Genomic DNA, 12083 nt, shown 5'->3' on the forward strand with positions numbered 1-12083 from the left:
ATCTTGAGCCTTGCCAGGATTTTCTCAGAGGACTAGACGGCTTCTTCCACTTCCTTTCCCTCTCAGGGATATATGACTTCTCCCCTCCTGACATGTCATTTTCCGTGTCTCCATCCATCTGTCTCTTCATTTGCGGTTCCCATTAACAAATATTCCCTAGATTGTTCAAAGATGGAACTTTTGTGATTAGACTGATTTTATAAGAAAGTGAAAAATGCCTTTATTATCTGAAAACTAAGTTATTATTTTTGTATACCAATCATTTCAATTGTCTTAATATTGACGCTTAGGCTGCTGTTTTGGTGCAGCAGGTTCAGCTACTGCCTGTGATAACCCCATCCCATATGAGCATCAGTTCAAGTCCCAGTTGTTCCACTTCCCATCGAACTCCCAGCTAATGCACCTGGAAAAGCAGGGAAAGATGGCCCAAGTATTTGGGCCCTGCCGCTCATGTAGGAGACTCGAATGGAGTTCCAAACTCCTGGCTTCAACCTGGCCCAGCCCTGGCTGTTGCAGCCATATGGGGAATGAACCAGAAGACTGAAGATCTCTATTTCTGTCTCTCCCTCTCTCAGAGTTTCTGTCACTCTGCCTTTCAAATACATAAATAAATCTTTTTTAAAAAAAATATATTCCTGGGGTCTGTGTGGCATAGTGGTTAAAGCCACTGCTCGTGACTCCAGCATTCCATGTGGGTGGCCACTTTGAGCCCCAGCTGCTACACTTCTGATCCAGCTCCCTGCTAGTGCAGGGAAAGCAGAAGAAAATGGTCCAAGTACATGGACCACTGCAACCCATGTGAAGCCCCAAGTGCCTGACTTTGGCCTGGCCCAGCCCTGGCCATTACAGCCATCTAGGGAGTGAACCAGTGGATGGAAAATCTCTCTGTCTCTCTCCCTCTCTCTCCCCCCGCTCTTTGTAACTCTTTCAAATAAATACATAAATATTTTAAAATATATATTGCTGATTAATCGGACACAAGAAAAAATTTATTTTATTCTGAATCTACCATACTCCTGATAGCATTAAGCAAATGATGTGTTTGTGCAATATATATATATATATATATATATACTCAGAGTTTAATAAGCCTTGAGTAATTAAATAGATCTCTTTAGCAAAAGGTGTAAGGTACATACTTCAGTAGAGACATTCTAACTTCTAGTTGTTTGAAGGGCTTTGACTAGTTCCAAATTTCTGGCTCCAAATCAGACAGCATAATCACATACACACACAAGGGTAGACTAAGACTGCTTGAGACCAAGGCACTCTGCTCAAGCCCACACACACAAGGGTAGACTAAGACTGCTTGAGACCAAGGCACTCTGCTCAAGCCCACACACACAAGGGTAGACTAAGACTGCTTGAGACCAAGGCACTCTGCTCAAGCCCACACACACAAGGGTAGACTAAGACTGCTTGAGACCAAGGCACTCTGCTCAAGCCCAGAGCACAGCAAAAAGAAATAGTGTTCATCGTCGGCAGGCTTGAAGATTCTAGAGACTTACTGAAATTTCCACAGCTCAGTGACCCCAATGATCGGTACAATAACCTATTTTCATTCGGTTTTCTTCATGTTGCTTCATTTCCGAGAAGTGGAGTACTGTGGACACTAACCCTGAGAGTCCCAAGGGGCAAACTCCTCTCTTCGCTGCTTTCCATCACTGGCAGGAAAATAACCAAGGCATTTTGTTTCTAGTAACTCAGACTCTTACCTTGGAGTTAGAAGAGTCTGTGGGGGCCAGCACTGTGGTGTAAGTGGGTTAAGCCGCTGCCTGCAGTGCTGGCATCCCATATGAGCCCTGGTTCAAGTCTCTGCTGTTACACTTCCAATCCAGCTCTCTGAATGACCTGGGAAAGCAGTAGAATATGACCCAAATCCTTGGGCCCCTGCACCCACGAGAGACCTGGAAGAAGCTCCTGGCTCCTGACTTCAGATCTGCACAGCTCCAGCCATTGCAGCCATCTGGAGAGTGAACCAGCAGATGGAAGACCTCTCTCTGTCTCTGTCTCTGTCTCTGTCTCTCTCCCTCTCTCTCTGCCTCTGCCTCTCTGTAACTCTGCCTTTCAAATAAATAAATAAAGCTCAAAAAAAAAAAAAAAAAAGGACAAAGAGTCTGTGTGGCCTGATTTGTGAAGGTCTTCATGCTATAAAAGCCCAGTTACCAAGGTCACAAGTCAATGGATTAGCTTCCGCTGTATTAGTTAGCTGATGCCACAGTAAGAAGGTATAACAAACCACCCAAACTCAGTGACTTAAAACAGCAATAATGTATGTAGCCTGCAGACGGCTGGACTGGTTTTCCTTCACCCTGAAGTCAGCAAGGCTGACTCTGTTCCACATCTCTTACCCTCCTCCAGGACTGGTGAGCCAGCTGGGGCATGCCCTTCTCACGGTGTCAACAAAGACATAAGACAGGAAGCACAGGAGCAGCCTCTGCTCATATCACATCTACTAACACACCTGGGCAAAGGGACTTCAGACTCAAGGGATAAGGAAGTAAACCTGGCTACGGTGGATGGCCACAGCAGTTACCAGGCCAAGGAGGTGGATGTGTAACTAAAGCTGTTATCAGAGAGAGGACCAAGAGTTGGACCAATGATACAGCTGGCCACCCAGCCTTCTCCCGGGCTACTCCCCGCTACCACTTATACAATCTAGGACAGCTAAAGGATGTAAAACAACCCCTTCATATAGATTTAGTTAAAAATAGAACTAGAAGAATCAATATGATTCCTTCACAGTTTGCATTAAACACAGCACTTTTTAAAAACTCTCCACCGATTACCTCTATTAGAAAAATTCAAAGAATATACCATGGAACTTCAAAAAGATCGTGGAAAAATGGAGTTAAAAGAGAAGTTTATTTTGGTACAAAATAATTGAGAACAATGCCTACAAGTGATCTTCAAAATGTGTGTGGGAAATTCATATTATGAAAAAAAACTATGCATGAATTTAAAAATATTTTTACACCAAAATAAACTTATATTTTAATTATATTTTCCATGAATTGTTTGACATACCCTTGAATATCCTGACTCAAATTTTTCATGAGGAGCCCTATCCAACAACTCATTCTGCCTTTTCTATTCCTGGTCACCAAAAGTAGGCATGAGCTATATGGAAAAAGGACAGGAATTCACAAAGAAATCAGACTCACTACAGAGAACTGTGCCATTACATCACACACCATTGCAGTTCAAGTCCTTAGACCAGAAATACAAATTTGAAAAATCAAACTTTTATATCAGCTTCCTCACTTTCACCCCATTGTGGGGAAAGAGTGCAAGTTAAAAGCAGGACAGGGCATGGGACAAAAGCGTTAGAGTACGTTCAGAAAGGAAAACAAAAGCAAAAACAGCAAAAAGGATACTGAGAGGGGATAAACAACTCATGCTTTCTTCAGGTTCAGAATATCCATCAAAAATGGAGCCAAATATCTCTATTCCTTCCATTACAAGATTTATCTTTTACTTCTTTACTCACATTGCATCAAAAGCTGGACCCTTCATAAAGCTCCAAACCAGGAGATAAGGCTTTTTTTTTGCCTGTGAACTTTTTTTTTTTTTTTTTTTTTTTGTCTTGGTTGTGTTTACTTGGTTCTGAGTGATATCGGAACAAAATGTCTTCATCTGGTTTAGCACTTTTTTCCAATATACTCTTAAGAACGCAGGCTGAAATAACATCTGAGAGTCCCAAAAGTATTTTGAGCTGAGAGTACAACAAAAGCTCTGCTCTGCTACATGAATTGAGCCGAGATTCACAGATAATAACAATAATGCATTTCTGCTTCATGCTTTTCATCTAGATATGTCTGAATTACCCACTCTCCACTCGCTGCAGCTCCCTCCTTCCTCCCACCCAAGAGCCAACACCACCACTTCTCACATCAGAAGACTGAGATGTTTCATGGCTGTATAAACAAGAAAAAATAAACATAGTCTATTATAAAGCATATTTCATGTTTATGCCCATACAACCTTCCTCCTTCTTCATCTTTTGCAAAGAAAGTTTGCATTTATTTTAATTTGGACCCAGGGCTGAAAAGCCAGGTGCCAATTGGTGAAGGTACTACAGGTGTCTTAGGTTTATTGCCCATGGCTCACATTCAAATTGAGCAGTATTCCAATTCATACTCAATCTCATGCCATTTGCAACAAATTAGAGCAAAAATGTACCCAAAGTTTCCATTTCTAAGTGGCCTTCTCACTCCCCTCAAGGATTCTAGAATTCACTTTGAGTTACTGCTAATCTATGTTATTCTAGGAATCAACAAGGGGAAAAGAGATACCTTCAAGGAAAGGAGTTGCTTGTCTAAGGCACGGGCAAGTTCCAACATCATCGCGCATGGCACGGCTGAATCAGTGGCTCCCACAAACACTCTGTTGTCCCAGCGGGGAAAATACTTGGAGTCATAGTGGCAGGCGAGAACCAAGTGTCGCTTAGTAGTGGGATTCAGGGTGCTGATGATATTTGAGAAAGACCGGATCCCATAGGGCGTGTTACTCAAGAAGGTGTCCACTTCCAAGACCCAGTCGGCCTGAAGTCTCTGAATTCGCTGCATGATGTGCTGGCCCAAAAAAAAAAAAAAAAAAAAAAAAAAAAAAAAAAAAAAATCACATCTAAGCCAACAGTTTTCATTTGTTAACCAGGTTTTTAAAATGTATGTGAAGACTTTAAGTTATAATTTCAATATATCTTTATTGTATTAACAGCTATAATATTGCTACTAATTGCTACTCTAATTAATAGCAATTTCCCCATTTAAAGGACAAGCTAATCATTTCTCTCACCTAAGCTTCTCCCGACCAATCAACCCCAACCAATTGTTAATATTAAGCAACATTAATAGTTTGGTGTAGCTCTTTCCATATACCTTCACCTTGCTTGTACAAATTTACACTAGCACACAAACACATATATTTGGCAGAAGGATGTTCAGTTTTTATTAGGAAAAGAATCCCACTTTATGCATTCCTCTGTCCCTTGTTTTTTCCACCGTACAATATATTGTGGACATGTCTGCAAGTCAGGAGATAGGGGCCCAGTTTAGAAGTATTAAATTCCACTTTCAATATCTCTAGGAGGCTAAGAAGATATGACTGAGAAAGCAGAGCCACCTGACTTCTCAGGTCTCTACTTTAAGCTCTTTGAGGGAGAGAATTGCAAAAGATAGCTCCTTTTGTTCTAAGTACATAGCTGTGCCCACGTCCTGCAAATGCTTTCTATGGAATGAACACTGATAAAAGATCCTGATTCCTACCTGCTAAGGATAATGCAGAAAGATTCCATAAAAAGGGGGTGGTTGAGGTCCCTGCCTGCTGTAGGAATCAATTAGCAAATTTGAGCCATTATGACAAATCAAGTCGGTTTCCCTCTGCATCCAAGATGGGGTCATACCCAGTGGAAATGCTGGAAAAATAAAAAAGAATCTCTTTGCCTGTTTCTCCTGGCTACCTCGGGTCTTAAGGGCAACACAATGGCTTACAGAGGAAATAGCAGATAGAGGGGCTGGCGCTGTGGCATGGTAGGCTAAGTCTCTGCCTGCAGCACCAGCATCCTATATGGTGCTGGTTTGTGTCCCAGCTGCTCCTCTTCTGATCTGGCTCTCTGCCATAGCCTGGAAAAGCAGTAGAAGATGCCCCAGGTGCTTGAGCCCCTATACCTACGTGGGATGCCTAGAAGAAGCTCCTGGCTCCTGGCTTCGGGTCTGCCCAACTCCAGCCGTTGTGGCCATTTGGAGAGTGAACCAGAGGATGGAAAACCTCTCTGTCTCTCCCTCTCTGTCTATAACTCTGCCTTTCAAATAAAAATAAAATAAACCTTTAAAAAAAAGGAAAATAGCAGAAAGAGAAAGGACTACCACTTCGGGGACTACAAGAGTCTTCTTTAAGAACCTAGAATTAGGAGGTGAGCATTTGGTGCAATGGTTCAGACCCTGCTTGGGACACCCACATACTACTTTGAGTTCAAGCCTGGGTTCAAGTCTCAGTTATGCTTGCATTTCCAGCCTCCTACTAATGTGCACCCTGCTAGTGCTAAAGTTGCTTCAATTACTGCTGCACACATGGGAGACCCAGAGACTGGGTCCTGCATCCCAGCTTCAGCCTGCCTGTGTGATAATAGCTAATCTGGCTATTACGGGCATTTGGGGAGTGAACCAATGGATAGAAGATCTCTGTCTCTCTGTCTTTATCTCTACCTTTCAAATAAATAAAGTTTTTGTTTTTTTTGTTTTTTTTGTTTTTTTTAGGGGAAAAAAGGAAGTTGAAAATTGCTGTGTGAGAAGCTATGGGGTGAATTCACTGTTGTGGCACGTATCCTTTCCCATCTTGTTGTCCCTTAGCCTCATTTTTCTCAGTATAGTCCTTTTTTTAAAAAATAAAGTAAAAAGATTGTATATATCTTTGTAAGTTGCCTTAAGAGCTTTTTAATAAATTAGTTTTTTAAGTCAAATGACAAATAACTGACTGTCCCACGATTAACACTGAGAAGGGATGGACCTTGAAATGATAAATGAATCACTTACAATAAGTGGAAATGAATGGGAGATTCCCATCCCCTCACCCCAAGGAAACACAGGATTTTCAGTCCTAGCCAAGTCTCGTGTGGCCTGCAGCTCACAGCTGTGACATGACACGTAGGCAAGGGCTTGGAAACACTGCGGCAGGAAGCTTCCAAGGAGAGAGGAACTTAACCAGGGGGTGAACACCCACTCTACAGCCAATTCTGCAAAAGCCAAAAAAAAAAAAGCAATCCCCAGCTCGTCAGTCCTTGCAGTTTGTGGTGACTAGACTTTGGCCTACGTAGCACTTTTCCTTCCTTTTCTGTTAAAAGCCTACATGTGGTGTCTTTGAACATCTCCAGAAGAAATGTTTACAACCCCTTTGAAACCCACATTTGTATCTCCTGTTTTATTATTCCCCACAACTCTTAGTACTGGGCGTTGCTCTCAGAAGGCCATCAATGACTATGGGTTGACGGCAAGAGCAAATATGGGTTGATTCAATGAGACTGTATAAAATGATGTACTAGAACATTAGTAATTAGAATAAAGAGAAATCACTGTGCATCTAAGATAGACATTTCTACAGAATATGAAAATGAATTATCTCTAGACTTTGTTAAAAAATCTTTCCATAAAAAGGGTCATCTAAAAAAAAGCATATTCTCTTATACTCAAGAACATCTGGTATCCAGATGATGAACTAACTACTCCATAAAATGCCTTCTTCAACGCCAATAGCAGCTTGCAAGCTTACAAATGAATTGGGATTTTTAAAATGTTATCTGTTAGCGTGGCTCAGACACAAGCACACAGAAACTCATTTCTCAGCTACTCGCCAGTTCTTGAACATAATTCCTGATGTCTACATTGCAACCAAAACCCACAAAATACTCACCAAATGCTCCCCAGAGTTCTCCCTGAAGTAGCACTTTTAATTCAGTGTAAATATTTTCTTATTTATCTTAGCAACTAAGATAAATTACTTCTACAAACAATCAAATTGGCTGCAAAATCCAATTAGGTCACCAATCAATAGCTCTCATCGCTGTGCTTTTGGCTTTCAGACTTAGTCGTCAATTCCCACCACAAGTCTAGCTGAGGCTCCTGAATGACTCCCTCCTCTCAGCATACCCCTGGGAAGGAGATGTTCCGTGAGGCATGGAGTCCAAGGCAACTCTGCTTCCTTGACTTAATCACCAAAGGCCGGGCCCTCCAGGCCTGCTAAAATTACTATGCGTTACTGTGCATCAACAATTACTATGCACCTATGCTTTAAAATGAGGACAAGATGGGACAGGTGTTTGCTGTAGTGGTTAAGACACACTTGGGGTGCCTGTACCCCCTACTGGAATGTCTGAATTTAAATGCCAGCTGTACCCCAATTCCAACTTCCTGATGATTGCACCCCAGGAGACAGCAGGTAATGATGGCTCAAGTAGTTTTGGCCCCTGTCACACACATGGGAGACCCAGAATGAGTTCTGGGGCTCTGGTTTTGCCTAGGTTCAGCTCTGGTTGTTGGGGACATTTAGGGAGTAAAGCAGCAGATGGAAGATTTTTCTCCATATTTCTCTCTGTGTCTCTGTTATTTCGACTCTGACTTCTGAATAAAAGCAGAATAAATAAATAAAATTATAAAACTGAATCTCTTAGGTGAGATGGTCAACATCCTTTAGGATTTAGTGCTGCATCAGCCGGGTGTGCTCGAGCAGTCCAGCTTTCGTCCCCAACACATTCTAGAATAGTATCAACAAATTTCTCATTCGCTTCTACTTCCACGTAGCAGTGGAAAATGTTATTGTGGAAATTTTAAAAAGTAAAATTTTTAAAAGAATATGTATCTTTTTTAAAAAAAGATTTACTTAAAAGGCAGAGTTATGGAGAGAAGGAGAGACAGAGAGAGATTAATCTTCCATCCACTGGTTCACTCTCCAAATGACCACAATGGCTAGGGCTATGCCAGGCCAAAGCCAGGAGCCAGGAGCTTCTTTCAGGTCTCCCACATGGGTGCAGGGTCCATAACTTGGGCCATCTTCTGCTGATTTCACAGGTACATTAGCAGGGAGCTGGATCAGAAGTGGAGCAACCAGGACTCAAACCAGCACTCATATGGGATGCCAGCACCGCAGGCAGAGGCTTAACCTTCTGTGCCACAGTGCCAGCCCCAGGCAATATTGTTGAAATGAATGTGCCTCACTCTCCAATTTGGACACCAGCAAATCAACAGCTGGAGACCAGTGATCACACATCCCACAGCTCTACAGTGATAGGTTAGAGATCTATTTGGGTCCAGATTTTGGCTTCCTTATTAGTACATGTAGGTAGAACCTTGAGGAAGTCAATTTAGATACCTAAAGCTCCAGTCTTTTTTAATCCATAACATTGGGGTAATAATAGTACCCACATCAGTAGTCTTGTGGTCATGCTGAATGAAATGATCCTCACAAGGAACTCAATAAAAGGAACTTGGAAAAAGTGCTCAGTCGAATTCAGCCACCACCGTCATCATCATTCACCCTTAGAAGAACTAAGATAGTTTTAGGACCCCCATCTAATTCCCAAGAGCTACACAAATGGAAGGCAACAGTCTAATTGGGCAAAAAACACATGGCTTTTTAAGCCAGACTCGACAGGCAGAAGCCACACAGTGGGTGGAGGAGAAAACTCCCAAGAGTTGGACAGTCAGGCCTTGCAGGTGTCACTCCAGGCACAGCAGCGGGGGCCCTGGTCTTTTGCCTGAATTGTCTAGCGGATGGAGTAGTCTCAGAGAAGGATATGAAGGGACAGACCCATTCCTTCCTAAGCTGCCCCTTGAAAATAGGGCTGGTTTGAAAACTGATATACAGAAGTGGGGTTTCAGATTGCTTAGGAAGACTGACATACAGGAGGCAAAGAGACACTGAGGGTCTAGCCTAGATTATGCTTTTTTTTCCAGTTTATGTCTTATTCAACCCTCTATAGCAGTGTCTTCTACATTGTAGTAGTAAAATTAATGGGTCTTGAAATCTGTCTAGTGGGTCACAGCAGGCATTTAAAAACAAAGCAGTAAGATAAAATTATTAACAAGATCCTAGTATATTGCAGGTACTAAGTATTTTTCATGAAACTGTTTGATTTAAATACGTGGATATTTTTGTGTATAAAATGTAAAAAAGAAATAGCTTTACTGTGACTCAGAATCAGAATTCAGAGAAGTACTGCTCCAGAGAAAGCAGCTTATCTGTGGCTTTAACTCGCCCGCTGGGGAGAAAATGATTTCCTTAAGAGTGGATACTTGGCCTCACAGTTATGATGCCCATGTTTCATATCAGAGTGCCAGTGTCCAATACTCGGCTCCAGCTCCTGAATCTAGTGTCTGCTAATGCAGCCCCTAGCAAGCAACAGTAATGGGTCAAATAAGTGGTTTGCCCTCTCCCACCTGGGAGACCTGGAGTGAGTTGCCAGCTCCAGGCTGAAGCCTGGCCCAGACCTGGCTCCTGTGAGTATGTGGACAATGAGCCAGTGGCTCAGAGAGCTCTATCTATATCAGTCCCTCTCTGTCTTCCTGCCTCCCAAATAAATAAAAATAATTTTTTAATCTTAAAAAGGAAAAAAAAAATGATTTCCCTGAAGGGAAAAAAGGCCTGACAAAACAATGACTCACTCTTGGCCCCAAACCATCAGCAAAGAACTATTCAAGGTTGTTGATGTTTGGTGTTTAGGATCCAACAAAATTTGGTTGGGAGCCAGGGGGTGTGTTGTGGGAATAGTCAAGGTCTCAGGACCTCGTACACTGTCTGATGCAGCCTAGACAGAGATTGCACGCATAAACTCAAGTAGATGAACATGTATCACTAAATTCAGAACAGACATTTACTCTCAAAATCTCATTTGATTTTCTTGGTTGCTTCTTTTGGCACATAAGAGGACAACTCTTCTTTAGACAACTCAGAACTTGAGCTATAACAGCATCCACTGTGAGAAGGCCAAGTATTCCAGGACCTTTAGATCTGTGTGCTTGCTCTCACCTGCCGAGCAGCGTAGCTTCCGGGGGATCCTGGGTATCGCTCTATCAGCAGCGGCCGTAAGTCATTTTGCCACATTTCAGAAATACTTGTGCCTTCTGCAATTTGCCGAAGAGTCGATGAATTCAAAATAGCTGGCTGGTGATAATTCTGAGAATGAAATAAAACTGTTTAACCACTTATTTCATAACATGTTTAAGACTTAGCCCAATATATTTGCAAGTAATTACTTCAAACCTCAAAATAAAAGAAGTAATTTTTATGCCATACAAGGTAAATCAAACTGCTCAACCTTAAAATTGATCCCTTACATCTAGAAAGGTAAGCAAAATATTCAGTGACTTATTTGGAAAGCAAAATTAGCATAACGCTTTAAATCTAAGTATTAATATTTTACACTTATTACCTTGGTACTTTTATTGATTTTCTGTACCATTGCTTTATAAAATAATTAAAAATTATTGGTCCCCTATTCTTAAAAAAAATCAATACTTAAAAACCTACAGCCAGCCGGCGCCGCGGCTCACTAGGCTAATCCTCTGCCTTGCAGTGCCAGGGCACACTGAGTTCTAGTCCCGGTCTGGGCGCCGGATTCTGTCCCGGTTGCCCCTCTTCCAGGCCAGCTCTCTGCTGTGGCCCGGGAAGGCAGTGGAGGATGGCCCAAGTGCTTGGGCCCTGCACCCCATGGGAGACCAGGAGAAGCACCTGGCTCCTGCCATCGGATCAGCGCGGTGCGCTGGCCGCAGTGCACTGGCCATTGGAGGGTGAGCCAACGGCAAAGGAACACCTCTCTCTCTGTCTCTCTCTCTCACTGTCCACTCTGCCTGTCAAAAAACAAAAATTAAAAAAAAATTTTTAAAAACCTGCAGCCAACAAAACAACATGCTTTGTTAACATAATTGCTTCACAACAGCTGTGTGGCGTGATACACCAGGCACTGCAAAGCAGTCAGAGAAGCTGGACTCAAAGCTTCATGATTGCCCCTGTAGGTTGTATGACCTTGGGCAGGGCCCTTAACTTCTCATTCCCCTGGAAAAACTTGAATTTGATTTAGATCAGCATGATCCAATATGGTAGTCAAGAGATACATATGACTATCCAGGGCTTGAAATGTAGCTAGTTGAACAGAGATGTGCTTAAGTGTGATATACACTCTGGATTTCAAAGACTTGGCATGAAAAAAAGCTAACTACCTCATTCATAATTTTTACAGTGACTACATGTTGAAATGGTAACTTTTGAAACATGCAAAGTAAGTATATAATACATAGTAATAATACAAAGTATATTGTTAAAATTGATTTTGTTAGCTATTAGAAAATTTAAAACTTCATGTGTGCATTTCATTATGTATTTCTGCTGGACAGCATTGACTCAGATGATCATTGTAATTCTTTTAAGCCACACTTGATGATTCTTTAACCTCCTAAACAAAAAATGTTTTAATTCTTTAGTTTCAATTACTTAAATATTTTATTAATGTTTACACTCCTAGCTACACTTACATATTAAAGTGAAGCCCAAAAACCTAAGATAGGCAAGAGCAAGATGGCGGCTGAGTGAGATCC

At 41.9% G+C, this 12083-nt stretch overlaps 1 protein-coding gene across 1 annotated transcript in view; it reads right to left on the reverse strand.

Moving 5' to 3' along the window:
* The window catches only part of QPCT (glutaminyl-peptide cyclotransferase), a 48644-nt gene that overhangs the window by 12721 nt on the left and 23840 nt on the right, over positions 1-12083 (reverse strand). The window contains exons 2-3 of the mRNA XM_008254537.4: positions 10519-10665; positions 4296-4574 (exon numbers count right to left, since the gene is read on the reverse strand). Coding sequence (XP_008252759.2) covers positions 4296-4574; positions 10519-10665 — 426 coding nt within the window. The remainder of the gene's footprint in view (positions 1-4295; positions 4575-10518; positions 10666-12083) is intronic.

The sequence above is a fragment of the Oryctolagus cuniculus genome, chromosome 2 (assembly GCF_964237555.1).
Source record: "Oryctolagus cuniculus chromosome 2, mOryCun1.1, whole genome shotgun sequence".
NCBI classification, from domain to species: domain Eukaryota; kingdom Metazoa; phylum Chordata; class Mammalia; order Lagomorpha; family Leporidae; genus Oryctolagus; species Oryctolagus cuniculus.